Genomic DNA, 18,062 nt, shown 5'->3' with positions numbered 1-18,062 from the left:
TTTATATTTACACAAGCAGTACTTACCATCTTCAAAAATTGCTCCTATCTGAAATGATAATTCAGAGCTATGTTCTGCTTCACATGGATAAACTGCTCTTGCTTTTCGGTAGACAACACTGAAAAATGACATAATGAAATACAGTTACTTTCAACTATTAATGAAGACACCTTCCATGTTCAACCCCATTTGGAGATGATTTTAAAACTTTAAACACAATCTCACATGCATCATTACAGGCTTCTAATTCATACACACAAATGCAAAGCTGTAGTTTCACAGCTTGCTGTTGGCATTTTTGAATATCATATTCCCAACTTTATGCACACATGATTTTACAATAAACTTAACTTTTAACTACAGTTAAAATATTGCCAAGTGATAATCAGCAATGAAATCAGACAAAGCCTACTGCACTTAATTTATAGACTGATCATCTGTGTATTTTCCAAAATATTTCTTCATGAATCTTGTAATTGAGCTTTTCACTATCACTCTGGAGAATTCTTTTCTGAATTAGTCTTATACTTGTTTACAATACAACATTACTAGAGCTCTGAAGATGATATTTTGTCCTAAACACAGTAAGGTTTATAAAACTTTGGGTAGTCTTTAGGAGGTGTGCTTAAGATGCTCAGTAATAAACTACGAATGTGAATTTGTCCAAAGTACTCATCTCTTCCAGTACCATAAGCAAAGATCTTGGAATATATAAATATTTTTGGCAGATCTTATTTAATCATGCCTCTGCAAACTGACAATCTGCTGCTGCCCTACGATGCTTTGTTTAGACAAAGCTCCCACACCATTAATTTGTCTTTTGTTGAGCCCTGGCAACAACTACACATAAAATATTGGGAAAGATTTTCCCTGCCCCAAGGACCTTACAGTCAAACAGACAATGTAGTTCTAGTACAGAATGTGACTGGTAATGCGAAATGGAATTTTGTTACAAAGTGTTGGGAAGGATTTATAAATATACCCCAAAACTTGATTTTGCAAAGCAAATATTATAAAAGTTATAGGAAAAAGCTAAGATGTTGAAGACCTCCAAAGGAAGGAGAAGTGAAGACACTTCAAAAGGTGGACAAAAACATGGAGTGAAGCAGAAACAGCAAGACAGCAGAAAAGCAGGCTGAAAGAGTGAAAGAAAATAATGAAACCACAGAGAGAGGTAAAGTCATGGGAAAGCCTTTCAGAGGCAAAAAGGCTAGGATGAGAGACTTAAATTTGACATGAATGACTAAGGAAGAGAAAGAAACTGTGTTTTAAAAGTCACTATATGCAATGTAGTAAACTAATGACAATCACTGCAATAGAGAGACACTATGAACAACAACTGATTGATCACCCAAAACAAAGTCTGCATTGCTTATATCAACCAACAAGCCATTGACTCAATCTGGCTGCCTTCTAAGAGAAAGATGATTAAAGAAACAACAAGACAAAGTAGTCAGCTATTTTGTTGAAACAGAAATTGCAAAGAAGTTGCATTTCTGGATTTGAGATAATAATTTACATATTGCAGAAGACTTAAGTTAGCTATTAAAAAAGAAACACTCAGAAAAAAGGAGTCGAATAAAGAGCCAGCAAAAGTTGAAGTGCACACCATACCTTTCCATTGCTCTGTCACTCGCTGTGGCAGGGTTAAGGAAGGAGAAAGAAGGTGCGGTATTTGTAGCAGCTGTGTTAGTAGATGGAGTATTCATCCACGAGACCATCGACGAGCGACTTTGACCAGGGCTAAGGGGAAATATTTTCAAGACAGAATTAGGAGGGTAAACAAACTTCCTTTTCATACCCAAATGTGTGAATTTTTGTTACTAGACTAACTAGTTAGATCCTTAAACTAAAAGCAAAAGCATTGTTGAGCTGATTTGTTAGACATGGCCATCATATGTTTCTGCATTTCCTCCTTGAAAGTATTTCTCCTATATGCCCTACATTCTAGGCTAAGACAACTTACCTGAAATGTATGACATAACTTATAAAAAGGCAACATTCCACATTCCTTATCTAATAAAGACAGATACAATGGAACTGCATCGAGCAGGCTATTATTTGAGCTGCCACTTTGCTTTTATAAGTTTTGACGAATCTATTTAAAAATCTTCTCAGTGTCGTACTAAGGCATGTAAGACTGGAAGATTTCAAAAGAGGTTGCAGCTATTACTACATTGGGATCACAACGTTGGCTCTGGATTGAGAACTGATTCGCATAACTGCGTAGATATTGCCTCAGTGGCTGCCCTCATGAACGCACTATTCAAATGTGTATTAAATCCATGTGTGAACACGTAGTTGCTACAAGAGAAGAATAAATAGCAGCCAAAGGTAAAACTTTATTATTGAAAAATATACACAAAGTCCTTACCGACACCAGTGATACTCCTAATTCTACACCTTAAAGAATTAAAATGTTCCAACACTTGAAGGCTTTCCTTCACTGCACAGGCAAAACAACAAATAATTCAAATAGTTAATGTCAACCTATCTTGGAACAAAGGAGCTGAACTTCAAGCAGTTAGCAAGCAGAAACAAAATTAAAATGTTTCACACACCTTTCACACAGGAATCATCAGTCTGAAGTATTAACTTTGCATTAAAGCATTTATCAGTTTGACTTATTCCAAGATTGGGTTGTATAAATCTGCGAAGTACCACCAAAACCTAGAAATTCAGGCAAAAATGTTTTTGTGGGTGTGCACATCCATACCTAATCAAAGTGAATTGACTGAAAGCAAAAAGGGATTTACAGTCCTCCAGTTATAATCATAAATAACAAAAGAAAGCAAGAAAACAAAACTTATATAGCTGATTTTAATATTTTCTTGCACTGGGATGTTTAATTGCTCTTTAAAAGAAAGAATCATTATTGTTTGCTCACATAACTTGGTTTACAAACAAATACAACTTTTCCAAATTAATTTTGCTAGCCAATGCATCTTATACTCGTCCTAGGCATTACATAGTTCAGCAGACATTTATTCTGACTTTTAATTTTTAAATTATGTTATAAAATGGTGAATGGTACATTCCTTGTTTAACAAGACAATATTTTTATTTTGGCTTTGTGTCAGGCTGCATTTGGATGAAAACTGGAATTCAAAATGCACAAAAACAGCATTTTAAAGTCAATTCCACTAATGAAATGAAACTTAAATGTGCTGGAATCATAACTAGATTTGTCAAAACATGCTCTGCTTTTAAAACTATCAGATTTACCAAATAAAGGAAAGAGTCATACGCAGCAAACTGAACGGAAAGCAGATTGTGCTGACTAGAAACATATTTCAGTGCTTAACTTAGGGAGCTGGACATCTGGTCTGCTTAGCCACTTTTGACTCTTTCACTACAAAATTATTTACATCTTCTAATAACTAAATATCATCTGAAGACCAGCACCTACGTAATTCTTTTTTTTTTTTTTTTTTTTGCTTTTACTTGAACTTGTCCTTTTCTTCCCATTTTAAAGTAGCCATTGAAACATTTTCCTTAGGTGAGACAAAAACTTTCATCAAATGAAAGCTGACTTCATTCAGTGAAGGAAAAAAAAAGTGAACATAGATAGAGAGCACTTGCTCTCTATCCTAAATACTGAGGATAAAATACTTGCTGTAACATTTATAAAGCTTGACTAGACTATTTCCCCTCATTCTGCACATATTGTATATGTGTATAATTAATTTTAATTCAATTTATTCACTTCAATCAACTCCAACATTAAGACCGGTGTCAGGCTGTTTCTGAAACCTGTAAAAACTACAGAAAATGGAAAAATAATATTCTGAGTATATTGCCAAAAGAATATTAAAAAGTATCTAATTCAAATCAGTCGTGGCTCAAGAATATTCTTCTACCAAATGTCTTCTCTAGTGTATAGCTCAGTATTGGGATTTTTTGGCTTTCACCAAATGAGTACTAACAACTTCCACTTATTAAATATTCCACTAAAATATGCATCATATTAGTCATTGCAACTTGTATGATCAGTTCTACAAAAACAAACACCGCCTGTATATAAGACACAGAACTAATGTTTTCAAAACAAAACTCACGACATTCTACAAAAGATATCCTCTGACCCAGGAAAGCAGTCATTCATAAGGATACTCAGAATATAACAGACGGTTTCTTTTTGAGACTTGGAAGAGTAAAGAAAAAGAAAGCAAGAAAAGGTGTGCAGATAAAGGAACAGGGGAGGAAATATAATGTCCAGATCCATATCATGGCATGTTTATTTCTCATGCTACACAGACTCAACAAGAAGGTACTGTTCTCTAGTAAGAGCACGCTGACCTTTACCAGGCAGCATTACGTAAAACTATGTAAAAACTGGCAGATTTTCTACGAATGTTGAGTGACTCCCAGAGCTCCAGTGGAAAAACCCTTCCGAACTGCAGGTACGTGGAGCTCTGTGCTGTCCCTCCCTGCTTTTTGCTGTACTCCCTAAATACCTTTCAGCTGGCGGGAAAGCACTGCAGCGGCTTGCGAATTTGCCTGTCAGTTGCAGCTTGCAGTTACAGACCCAGAGGTCATGGTCTAGGGTCCAGCAGGGAATCTTTCAATATCTTTCAATAGCAATAGTTTCACCATGTTAAGAAAAAAACAATGTTTAATAGCTTTAAATATTAAGCACCTTCTAAAATTTCAGTTCTTTTTTTATTTACTGTACTTGGCTATCTCAGGAACCACTTAATTTTATTATTAAAACAGAAGGTTTTACTCAATAGGAAAAATCAGTTCCAATGTTGTGGTGGGTAAGCAACATACTGTAGGACTTTTTTTTTTTTTTTTAACCTTTCAGAAGATTCTTGTGATAGCAAAGTTACCTTGCTACAAAGGTTCACAAGTTTTGTTTACCAAGATAAATTAGAAAGTACTGTATATCTTATCATACAGCATTGCAACTTTAAGAAGGTATGCTGAAGAAATACATTCTCCTAAGGGCTAAAATGAAGGCAATGCATTTCCTGCGGGGAGGGGAAAAAAAAAAAAGAAAAAAAAAGACTGACATAACCATCTCTCTTTGAGAAGAAATGCTATTGTCTGGCTAGTGAATGTTGGGAGAAGGGAGGAGGGGGAAACGGCCTTACTGAAAATAAGCTAGAGATTTTGTACTGATATTCAGAAACAAACTCCTGAAAACAAGATTTTATTGGATGTTTATCTGGCTGGTTCCTAAGGTAACACAGTTAAAGAGCAGCCTCTTATCTTGAGAGCGAGCAAGAGACTCCGTGAAAAGAATCTGCACTGCAACTCTTGAGAAAAAAGGTTTGTTTCATAGCAGGGTTTGGCAGCCCCATAGCTGTCATATCACAATGTCTGATTGACATAAACTCAGCGAAAGTGTTCTTAAAAGGTTTCATTATAAGATGACATAATATATCAAAAGGTATTGGCTACTCGAGATTCAATATGCAACCCAATACTCCCCACCACCAGACAACAATCTCCGTGCATGTTAAAACTTGTATGCCTTGGCATACGAGGGTGGGGAGCAGAAAAATATGCAGACAAAAATCTAGAAATTGTCATAGCTGCAGCAAAGCTGGAGACAAAACAAAAAGACAGAACTTCCTGCTCCAAGTCCCCTCAGAAAAGAACCCCCACCCCAAATATTTAAAGCATATAACATGCACAAAGTGTGCTTGAATCCTTATTTCTACGAAAGATTGAAATAGGAGGTTTTCTTAAACTTAGATAGTGAAGTTTCAGCAAACCAGCTAACATATCAGCGTAATGATCTTTCATGCCAGTCTGGTAAATCTGAAGCATACATCCACAGCAGCTTTCCCAAGAGACAGAATTTTTTTAAACGATAATTCAAACAAAACAAAAATGAAATATGTACATCTGTAAGTGGATAGTATACTGCTGTTCCTTTGAGAAAAACTGAGGGGGCTGTGGTCCCTGGAATCATACAAAGAAAAGAAAAGAAGAAGAAAAAAGCCACTTTAGCTCTTAGTGGCTGCATCCCCAGCCCTCCCTGCTCCGAGCACAGGGACTGTTTACCCCTCTGCTTACACAGTGCTGCTGCTGCTGCTGTCGTGGAGTACCTCGCTGTCTAGCCCATGGGGAGACAAGGAGATGGCAAAGCCCATTTTGTATGAACCATATGACCAAGTTATATTATGCTGTTTCGATGGAGTTGCAAAATGAGGGCTAATGCTGTGCTTGCATAACAAAAGGATACACAAAAGAAATGCCTGCTTCACTAAACCCACTCTCAAACTGCTGAATCACTGAAGAGGTGGCAGCTGAAACAAAAACAAACTGCAAAATAAGCACAAACAGCAAAGAGCATTGCTACATACCCGCACTGTGCCTTTTAAAGCTGTTAAGGCAGCTTCTCATATTAAAAAAAGATGATGACATCAGATATTATAAAAAGTTTTCAAGACACTGAAACTGAAGTTACTCATCATTTATGTAAAACTGCAAATTCACACCACTGCCAGAAACTACAGAAAGAAACTATTTCAGTTTCAGGCAGGCTATAGATGTAGTCTACAGATGTAACAGATTATAGATACAACTAGGCTGATGGGAATCGTTCAGCAGTCAGACAAAATGAGCAACTATCTCCAAGACTTTTGCTGTGTTCAGGACATCACTATTTCCATCCTCCCATGCGATGTGATGGCTCTTTTAACAACAGTCCGCTCACTGAGAATTTGAACACCCTGAGATTTCATGAACTGTGATTAGCTTCTTCACAACCTGGTCACCAAGATCCGGAAAGCAAGTCACACTGCCGTGCAGCACGGCTCTCAGCACCCTTCTGAAAGGCTTTGTTGATATTAAAGAACAGGGAACAATGTCCATAATGTAGCAAGTCTACACCATCGAGCTGTATGTAAGAACATGTTAGTGTTAGGAGACCCAATAAAGAAGAACTGCAAGAGACTGTATTGTATATGCTCCTACAGCATCTAATGTGCAATCTAGTATGAAAATTATAAATATTAGTATTTTGAGCCCCCAAACATGTCTGTTTTAACAAGCCATGTACCCCCTCTCATACACACTTTTCCACTCAGTGAAGAGGTTTAAGGGAGAGGGTACACTCCATTTCCTCCACTTGTAAAATCCAAAAGGCTTAGAGAGGGAAACGGGAGGAGGCAAGGTAAATACACATGGATATCATCATCTTAAGTAAGGCTACCCCACATCCTGCGGCATGACTCCACCCAGAACAACCGTCGGATGTCATCTAGTTCTAACATACGAACTCAGCTCATGAGCAGGCCCAAAGACCCCACAAGCTCAGATCCCAAAGACAAACTCTCCAGCTGAGGAATAAGACGATGGTTTTCATGATCTGAATGAAGACAAGACACAATGCAGATTCTGCAGGGGACTTGCCAACCAAAAGGAAGAATGTGACCCAATTCTGAATACCCAGTACTGGGAGGGGTAAACCCCTGAGGGAAACAGTCTGTAAGCTCTGTAGATAAGCTCTGGCCATAAGGCATTATACTGTAAGCAGAAAAAGATCTCATGACAAGGGGCCAGTTGAGTAACAAATCTTTTCTTATCATAAAACGATCTTCAAAAAGATTAATTATAACAAATACTGAGTCTAGGGAAAACAAAGTATTCAGCTTCTTTGGTTCATTCTGAGGGCAAATGAAAACAGACATAAGGCAGACTACAGTGTTTTAGGACATGACTTGTATTCCACCTTTTAAAGAATCTGTCATCTTAATAAAGGTAAACCATACTATTCCATCAGAGGTGAGCTGCAATTCTAGCCAGGACTTTGGGAAAGACCGAATAAGGAAGACCTCATATTGAGAACTGTCCTGGCCCACTGGGAAGTCAATGGAGAGTCTGATGAACAACACGATCCTGATGGTTGTAGGTCAAGGTAAGCGAAACTAGTTAATACCTGCTTGGAAATACTGCAATTACTGTAGTTAGCCTGAGTTTATGAATTAAGACAAGTTCTCAAGTTCACTATTAGTTACCATTTTCCTTCCCTCTTCAGTAATAGGAAGTAGCTGCTTTACAATTCTTTCTGCTACGACTAGAGGAAAGAGGCTCTGCAGTTGCAGGGCCTGCAGGGAAGTGACCTCCTGGCAAAGCAGCAGCTCAGAAAAAAGAATGGTTAGTGACGTGAGCAGACAGGCATGTACCAAGTCGAACAGTGGAGCAAGAAAGCCCAACACCTAACCTAGACATAAAAAGGCAACACCTCTGCCAGCACAGTCATAGGGGACACAGCACCTGGAAGGTGGAGGTGGAAGCAAGGCACGCACAAGCCTTACACAGATGCAGAGGACCAAAAAGCATTGGGAACTGAGTGCATGCAAGATATATACTCCAAACAGGGTAAGTAATGCTTTCTGTGAAGAAAGCTAGTTTCAGGACCTGAAACTTCAGATGGATTCAAATATTAAGCCTTATGGCTTAAGACACATCATGCCTGTACTTCTCTGATAAAAGACATCAGTTAGCACAATTACCATTTTTTGCACAGAGCAGAGTAGTTACACATGTTAAAAAGCCAAAAACTATGCTCAAAAGTAAAAATTTACAATGCAAACTAAAATAGAATTGGAAAGAAGTCTTTGAATAGTACCTAAATAATATAAAACAGACAGAAGATTGAAAGCAATTCCAAAACAAAGCTATGTGGCAAATTCTAGAATCAAACAATAATAGCAGGAAAAACTTCCCCTCACCCTTTCTTAACTGAATTACATCACTTCATGTCGGATATTGCATCTTTTGCACTATCACTTTTTCCGCATTAATGAAAACATTTCTCTCTCCTTTTATGGACTCTAACTTACACTGTATATTTACTTGTTTAGATATATTCATTAGATACACCCATACACACGCACATATCTCTAGTTTAGATATCACTGTATCTATACATTGTTTCCATGGCTAAAGTGATAATATATTGATTGAAAGTCAAATTGTGTATCACTGGCTTTTAACTGCATGTAAAAGTGAAGATCGACTATTCTTCCACAGTTCAATAGCACTTTAAGAGCTAAGCATAAACCCTTCCAACAAAACCTGCAATACCAAGACCAACACCATTAACCCAACAGTTTGGGGACTGCTTAGAAAAGCTAGTCAACTTCATAGTATCTAAAATCCTGAACTCCTCTTTGGAAACTATGTATTTTGAGTAACTAGAATTTGGGAGTTTGTACAGCGTAGTAATCAAATTCTGTCTCACTGCCAACCAGGAAGGCAGAAAGTAGTGTCAAAGCCACATCCTTCAGCAAAGAGCTACGATGCCTCTTGCAAAAAAAAGATGTGGCAGATTTATTTATTTTCCAGACAAATGCAATAGAAAAACCAGAAGCCTGGGTAGGACCGTGACATTAAACCAGCGGATTAATTTCACTGCATTAGCTCCTTCATACTAACACTCTGTGCAGACCCATCTATGCTGTGATGTGACACTAATGTGCTTCTTGGAAACAATAGCATAGCTGTCCGTGTGGTCCAGCCACAACCTGGATAAAGGGAACTAGTCAAGTTGGTGTATAATCTTCACCAAAAAATGTGTTAGAAACAAAAAAACAAATACCACCACCCCACAATGCAGACCCAGCCACAGGCACTACTTGGAGAAGTGAGAAAGAGTAGCAACACCAGCACCTCAAGCAAATACTGCTGAGCACTTGGCAACACCACTCTACAGCTCACACTGCATTAAGTGTGTCTACACAAAACTTCAGGCTTCCTCTACTTTTAAAGTAGATATAGCACTAAGTATTCACACATGCAATTGGTCCATAGTATCTAACATGCTGTAAACTCACACTTGAGCTTACTGAACACTCAATTTCCTTTAAAATCTTAAATAAGTAATTCCTGACCTTTTATTCTTGGTAGGCTCTGTCCTCTTCTACTCCTTTTTTTCCAATGAAATTTGGCAATAAATTCCCATTCTCTCTTACTGCTATTATTATGGGCTACTTGCCATAACATGTCTGTATTTTTGTCCTCCTCTTCCCCTTGCTCTTGGTTGGATAGCTCATTTTCTGTATGTTAACTCATTTTATTTCCTGGATTTCCATCATGGTGTTTTTCTCTACTCATCCTTCCTCCTCTCCAGTCTGTCTTCCCCGCATCTACTGTCAGCAGATTCCTGATGCTTCTGGTGACACCTTTATATGACTAGTTTTCCTCACCAACGCTGTCAACTGACTTCCTGCCAGCTGTTTGTTGCCACAGCATCTGCAGGGAGCAGCAACCTACAACAGCTTCCAGAAAAGAAGAAATAGCAAAAACATTGCTAAGAAAGAAACAGAGAGGAGGAAAACGCAAATTCTTTGGCCAAGAGAGATCAGTGACAACCCTTCCGCAGATGCCTTCTGCAGATTTGCTAGGGTTTGAAGCAACTCTGAAGGAAGGAATGAAGGGCAGATTGTGGGGTCTAAATTCCTCAGAAAATTTACAACTGTAGGGTAGATAACAGCTTTTAGGGAAAGCAATGGTTAAGGATGGGAGATGGTTGGAGGTTTGTTTGTTTGGGTTTGTTTAAATCCAAGTTGAGATTATGTTATAGGCAACACACAAACTATATATGCTCTGTATGGAGGGAATAAAATGCTACATGACATGACCTAGTTGTTAAATCCAAGGCACAACATGACAAATATCAGTATGTTTGTATTTTATACTTTACGAATTTTTAATATTGGCAAATTCCTGAAACAGGTAATATTGCTTATTTTCCAGTGTCTCAAATGATGGAAGAAATACCTCAAATGAAAATGCTAAAGAATGCCTATATGGATAACTGCATTTCATTTAGAGGACACTGCTTACCTTGAGAACGTCTGGCTATGGTGACAATCTGAAATAGCAGGAACGTGCAAAGAACTGGGTGCATCTAACATGGAAACTCTTTTCACAGAGACAGATGTGGCTTTAAAGGAAAGAATGAGCACTTTAAGAATGTACTGCTGGTGAAGCCGTACTACCACCAGTCCCAAAAGGATCTACCACAAAATGCCAGAAACATGCTCTTCTTGCAGACACAGTAACAACCTGGACCTCTGACAGAGTAAAGTGGGCTTTGACAGAGGTTTCAGCAGACCCCGAAGAAGATAGATAGCTGTTCATTGTTAATTGTCTAGCTTGTGGGCATGCATATATGGTCACTGAAAGAAAGCAAGAGAGGAAAAAGAATGAATGCGACTGTTTTGGTTAGCATCAGACTGAGATTACCATTGCTGCTCCACCTTAAAGAAAATAAAATACCCACATCAATGGAGAGCACCACAAGGGAGGAACCCAACTCACTATCATAACTATCACTTTATGTCTGAGTCATTAAACTAACTTATGCTAAGTATCCTCAGATGAAAGGGATTTTCAAATAATGTACACATAGGACATGGTACTCTATCAAGCAGAAAACATGATTTGCCCATTCTGGACTATTCAGAGTTTGAACCCTGTGTCTGCATAGACTACCCTGCAAGTTGGTGATTGAAAGAAAAAAACAACAGCAGCAAACAAACCTTTTTTCCACCACAGGGTTTAGATAAAAATAAAATGCATTTATTTTTAGTATTTGGCTCCAGATGGAAGTGTGAAGGTAAAAATATCCTCAGAAACAAGGTTGAGAAGAGTTTAGGGTGCAATGTAATCTTAGAACAGCAAATCTGAGACTCCAGCAAGAATCACCCCTGCCATGGGGGCAGTAAGAGCCAACTAGCACTCAACCTTTTATACCCTCCTACAAGCAGTAGATGACAACACAGGGCATGCCTGATCCAAACAGAGCTTTCAAAGAAAACCTAGCATCAGGCAGATGCACGCTTACAGACACAAGAAGCAACAGCTTAGCAGGGCTTTGGAATGGCACATACGTGAAACATCATCTTCTAGTTACACCATATGCATTGTACCTCTTTAACCACTGACATGACAACTGAGCAATCAGGGCTTTGTGAGACATTTCGGATCTGTGGTAGAGCGCTTGCTCTCCAGGCTTCTTTCACCACGCTGCCCATGCAGTCTAGTGACAGTCTGGAGGTGAGGGTGTATTTGCCTTCATTTGGTGCTCCATACCAGAAGCTGAAGCTCCTTTTGTTTTTAAGGGTGGGACAAAGAAAGGGTGTTCATCACAAAAAAACTCTGCCAAGAAACATCATGGTGACAACAGCTATCACTCAGGAAAAAACAACCTCCTCCTTTCTTGAAGACCGATGCCACAAAAGGTGTTCTTGCTAGCCCATCACGTTTTTGCTTAAAGCAAACTACTTTTATAAACCAACCTGGGAATGGCTGACATCTGGACCTGCAATGCAATGTCATACTTCCTGCCATGCCCAGGAAACAATGCAAGCAACTCTTCTACTGCAAAGAAGTCACCATCACCTTGTTGACTACATAACTCCATAGTGGTTGATCTCTTACAAGTAACACCCATGTGTTATACACATCAGCGGAAACCCGAGAAACCGGATTCTCTGGTATTTCTATCTCCCCTAGGCTCAGTATGGTATTTACGGTAGCTCAGTGAAAACCTGCAGTTCCATTTTACAGAGGATACTGAGATATCAAGGTTTGCTTTTGCTCCAGTTTGGCACAAAATGCAAAACATTATGAAATACTGCACAAACAGAAATGACTGTTCTCCACCCAATTCTGGGACAGTCCAATTTAGGAGGCCAAAGCAGAGTTCAACAGCCAATGCTCCATTTCCTGGAGTTGATAGAGCTACCATAACTACCTGGTGACAAGTCAGCCACCACCTTTCCCCTGTCCACAACACCCCATGACACATAGCAACTGCAGAAGTCCACCAAGTATACTCTCCAGTGCTGACATCTACCTCTGCCATTAATACAGTGGGAGTGGTTTTGTTTGTTTATTAAGGCTCTCTGAATCATGAGAACTAAAAGGGGAAAAGAAGCCCAATTTGGGGTGAAAAAGTAGAGAGAAAAAAAACCTATGTACTGTTCACAGGCTATTCTGTCAAGCTCCAGGCTTGTCACAGAGGTAGCTCTTAAGCAAACTTCTCAGGCTGGGTGAGCGAAAGAAAGAAACTGCTTTTGACAAATAACCTAGATGCTCATACCAATTCACTTGTTTTTTGCAAACAGAACTGTTTCAGTACTGTTTCCAGCTAAGCAGAAAACCTTAGGCCATCAAACAAAGTTTCCAAAACAGCAACACATTATAATTTACCATGAAAAAAAACAAATACAGAAATGCCATGTTGCTTCAAACACCTGAAGTTCTTGAATCCTCTGACTAAAACCAACACTTCCTCCTTTATTCTGTGAAGTGACATTATCAATGTCCTGCTAACCATACGTTCCCTAATTGGCTAAGCCTGCTTTTATAATTATTCCAGTTTTATATCACTCACAGTGCTTGTTTTCCACACGTGCTGTGTGTGTGCGCGCGTGCACGTGTGTTCTTGTTAATCCTGCCCGCTACTAGTGGGCACTTACCACTGCCAGATGGAACTACTCAGGAATAGTACACAGGAAGATAAGGAAAGGGTAACTTTAGTCTTCTACTGAAATAACCACATATATGGAAAATATCTACCAGTCTGGAATTTTTTCAATACGTATGAATAAAATACTGTTATAGCTGAAAAGTACTCTAATCAGTACTTAATTACTTGTGTATGTATATAGAAATATAAACCCATTTTATGGCTATCTGTATATTTTCATGCATTGCATACATCTACACATGTATTTTACATACATGCTGCATCAACAGAACAGGCTACTCAAAATGCCATTATGGAAAATACTGTAACAAATCTTTTCTCCAGACTTGCTCCATCCATCTTCTTGGCACTGAAGGCTGGAAAACTTTGTCTTGATATGTTAAAGTTTGTATGAATAGCAAACCAGAGAATTCAAGTTCAACTTTTTATTTCAAGAAAGAAAAAATGTAGGTATGTTCAGCTCTTTGTGCATCAGCCCTGAGTATGTATTAAAGAGATGGTACTAAGCTTGTAATTTCAATTTTTGCTGAACTGCAGTCATCGTCAATAACTGAACATCTACAAAGTCTACTGAAAGTGACATATTGCACTTTAATTGGAAAACAGGTATTTGTTAATAATAACATAGATGAACAACTATAATATTCTTAGATAACAACATCTAGCTCACACTCATTGAAGTATTTATCCAAACTCAGAATTTGGCCCTAAATTTTAATGGCCCTGCATCTACTTGAGGTATTATGGTGTGGTGTATCTGTCAAGCAGATAGATGGACAGTGTAGCTTAATACTGTCTTAAAATAAAACTAAGGTAATACATTACACAGAAAATAATTTACCTACTCATTGTCTAAATAAAGTCACTTAAAAATGTATAACTATATACAGTAAAACACACCAGGCTTCTACAGAAAAAAAAAAATCCCCTACAAACCCAGCCACATTCCAGTAGTCTAAGCTGCATCGCAACATGTAAGCGCATACCATTTTGTAGCAGAAGAAAACAAACACAATTATATTCAATTTAAAAAGTCGCTCACTGCCACCAAATTAAGACGGGGAATGTATTTCACATGCACAATCATACTGGTGGAAAATCATCATTTAATATCCAGTGTTACTTACTGATTTGATGTCCAGTCTGCAAGATCTCCACTCTCCATAATAAGGTGATTTCTGTCCAGGAGCCCAGGAGGGCTGCTAGAGAACGCTGGCGTAGGAGACTGGGAAGAAAGAGAATCCATGCTGCCAGTCGGAGTGTCCTCTTTGGGAGAGCTGTGACTGTCAGCTAGGAAAGATAGCACAGGTCAGAAAGATACTATAAAATTCTTCTTATGAGCTGAAGGATCTACTTTGGTAACAATGCCCTGAAATACATCCACGGAGAAATCTTACTGTCCTATCTTCACAGGATATTTAGGAGGACATTCAATCACCCGGCATTTCCCTGAAAGGTACCATAGTGCAGTTTCCGCCCATCATTATCACTAGGCTATCTACATGAAATAATGAATTCCCAGCCCCCTTTTCAAAGTGTGCTTTGTAGGGATGAAATGCTCTATTTTGGGGAGTTGCTTTTAGAGAAATACATCGTTTCAGACAACAAAATAGTTTAGGCCCTATGCATAAGCTCTTGTGCTCTTTAAAAATACAGTTCTAAAAATAATTTAATACACCCTCCAGGAAATGATTGCCCTCAAAGAATCATAAGCACAATTCTATCAAATATGAAACTCTGAAATTTAGAAAGGTCAGAATAAGCAGGAGATCTGTAAAAGCAGACCATTAAACAACATGTGATACCCAGGAGTGTTCCTTTTATTACATCTTTTTTAGGGTGTTACTTTTAACTGAACTCATTGTATTCTGGTCTGCTATTTGTTTATATGGGCTGCTCTTAAATTATCACCCAAGTGGCAACACATTCAGAAATGATTGCTTAAGAAAACCTTAAAGGATCACCATTCCTATCTCATGAGCAGTAAATTACAATTATGTCACAGCACTCACTGCAAACCGTGCTGACACATCTAGCCAAACAGCATATTGCTCATTGAAAAGCTAACCTTCACCCACGTAGCTTTTCCTTTTTAAATTTTAATTTAAACATCAGTACATTGTATAAATTCTAAAGGAGGTATATAAAATGAGGACAATTACATACATTAAAGTGTCCAGCATAACTGAGTCCACAGTCTCAAATGGGGTCCATAGCTCTTTTCACAATATTAATATTTAATAGTAATAAGGGTCATTTAAAGCCAACCTTTACAAGACTCCCTGCCTTCTTTCATTTCCTCCTCCGTCTATTGTACTCGCCCTAGCACATGTCTACATGGCCCACAGGACTGGTAAATAACATCACACAAGTTTCTCTAGAGCAGCTGAGATACTGTTGACCCCACAGCTGTGGTTTAAAAAAAAAAAAACAAACCAAAAAAACCCCCTCAAAAACCAGTTCCTTCAGGACCAAAAGCTTTGGGGAAAAATGAACATCTAAATTCTACTGCTTTCACAATTTTTTGATCAAAAGCCATGAAACTATCATGCAAGTTTGAAAATCCACCTCTTCCATACACAATCCTATACAGGAAGAAGTCCTGTATGTTATTTTCTAGATCTAAATGAATTAGAATGCCTGCAGAGAACCACTGAGTTTAATTCTGCTTCATCAATCTGAGCAGCACTGTCGCAGTGATTTCTTTCTTTTTTTAATAAATTAAAAAGAAAAAAGAAGAACATGTTCAGGGAATAACACCTTTCCTGCAACTTTATTCCTACCTCAACCAGTTCAATTCCTTCTGCTGAAAAAGCAGAAAGCCGTCACCTGCTTCCCCAGCCATCTATCTCATCCTCACCCCCTCCCAGTAACGATGACAGAACAACTTCCCTAGAGAGTAAAATGACATACAACTAAAAACACTCAAATGATAAAAGTGATCATCTGAAAATTTCTCCCTAAAGTAACTGCTAATTTAAGGCTCTAAATTAGCCTGTAGTAACAAAGTATGATAAGCTCTGAGGAGGAGACTGTTAACCTCAAAAAAATGAGTCATTCACATTCCAGCCTAATCCTGCTCACCTCACACAGCAGCTCCACTACCCCATCTCTGCACAACCCTGCCTTGATGCTGCAGTTAAAATTTACATGACATGACATGAGAACTGTAGGAGTGTCAGGTAAAAACTAATTCATTACATCTCATTTGCAGACGTATGTGTCATAATGATAAACATCTGAGAGATTAGACAGCAACACTGCAATTTTACTTTATTAAGAAACTGAATTCCTCAAAACTAAACAGACTAAGTCCTTTTACCTCAGCAAAGCCTCTTTTCAAAATAGTAGCATGAATGCAACCCAGGGTATCAAACTTCATACACCATATTAGAAGGCTATGTTTACCTCAGCTATTCACTTAACATTACTAAAACACCAGCAGAAAGAAATATTAATCTATACTTTAATATTTATGCATCCCAGCATCTCACCACACCTCCCTAAAGAAAGCAGAGGTTTCTCTGGCGAATCATTTTGCTGAGCGCACTGAACAAGGAAGGAATACTAAGCACTTCACTCACCCACAGTCGAGTCTATGTTCAAGGAAGAGACTGCAATTTACAGGCAAACGCATTTGACATTACCATAAATGAAAGTCAGTGTTAAATCTTTCCTCAAAGCTGACCTGTTCCTTCCTGAGCCAGTGTTCTCACTTGGCCAGTACTATGTTGCATTCTTAAGAGTATTATCTTCATTTGCAGATAGAGAGTTAAAGTATTTAAACAGGAAAATGCCTGCTAAATTCTATGGAATTAAGTGAACACCTTCTAAAAACATGTTTAAAGATATTGCAGTTTTGAATTAACTGTTTCTGTAAAGTAAAACAATCCCTTTATTCATGGAAAAAAACTACTTTGCATAAATGTAAAAACAGATGACTAGTGACCACCTAACATATTTTTATGATTAAAAACAATATATGCACAGACTGTAAGTCTTCCAAGCACAGTGTTATTGCTTTAATTTCAACAGTACAAAGATTTCATCCTGAGTGTTGGTGATAAAACTTCTACGGACTTTAGAGATCAAGATTCCTGATATCAGTTTTATGTCCTGTCATAATCTGCCTCTCTTAAATCCTGGTATCAATGGGCATCGGCCTTCAGCAGCTTTCATCAAGATGCAGCACCATAACAATTAAAAGGAAAGATTAAAACAACAAGGCATTTTTTCATGAAAAAAGAAATTTCCATTAAAATAAAAAAGGTATTTCCCTAATGTATTAACATGATAACTGAATATCAGACATCTTGGAACACAAGAAAAAAGGCATGTCATTTTAACACTGAGTAGTGTCTTTTCAAAAAACTTAATAATTTTCTTTTACTGATATGATGCATTTTGCACTGCTACAAGCAGGGGAAAATAGGGGAGGACTTGCTTGTTTTTTTCCCCTGTTCTAAATTATTTTTAGAGGCAGAAAATCTAGGGCCAGAAGGAGCTGTCACATAATCTCATCTGAACTCCTGTACATTGCAGAGGCCATAAAATTGTACACAGTTATCTCTCTATTAAGCCCAGTAACCTGCACTTGATTAAT

The 18,062-nt window shown here is 38.1% G+C and overlaps 1 protein-coding gene and 1 long non-coding RNA gene across 7 annotated transcripts in view; one reads left to right on the top strand and one right to left on the bottom strand.

The window, feature by feature from the left end:
• ARHGAP10 (Rho GTPase activating protein 10) overlaps nucleotides 1-18,062 on the bottom strand; it is a 150,360-nt gene that overhangs the window by 10,099 nt on the left and 122,199 nt on the right. For all 6 annotated transcript variants that reach the window (XM_026106359.2, XM_026106361.2, XM_064510799.1 and 3 more), the window contains 3 exons: nucleotides 14,587-14,749; nucleotides 1,615-1,743; nucleotides 27-118 (listed from right to left, as the gene is read on the bottom strand). In XM_026106359.2, the coding sequence (XP_025962144.1) occupies nucleotides 27-118; nucleotides 1,615-1,743; nucleotides 14,587-14,749 (384 nt within the window). The remainder of the gene's footprint in view (nucleotides 1-26; nucleotides 119-1,614; nucleotides 1,744-14,586; nucleotides 14,750-18,062) is intronic.
• Nucleotides 4,214-12,012, top strand: LOC135328208 (uncharacterized). Its single transcript, XR_010388972.1, has 3 exons — nucleotides 4,214-4,403; nucleotides 7,717-7,873; nucleotides 10,717-12,012. It is a non-coding gene; the product is annotated as an uncharacterized LOC135328208 (long non-coding RNA).

Source organism: Dromaius novaehollandiae, chromosome 4 (assembly GCF_036370855.1).
Source record: "Dromaius novaehollandiae isolate bDroNov1 chromosome 4, bDroNov1.hap1, whole genome shotgun sequence".
NCBI classification, from domain to species: Eukaryota; Metazoa; Chordata; class Aves; order Casuariiformes; family Dromaiidae; genus Dromaius; species Dromaius novaehollandiae.
The sequence above is the reverse complement of the archived record's forward strand: the minus strand, read 5'-3'. Positions and strand labels throughout refer to the sequence as shown.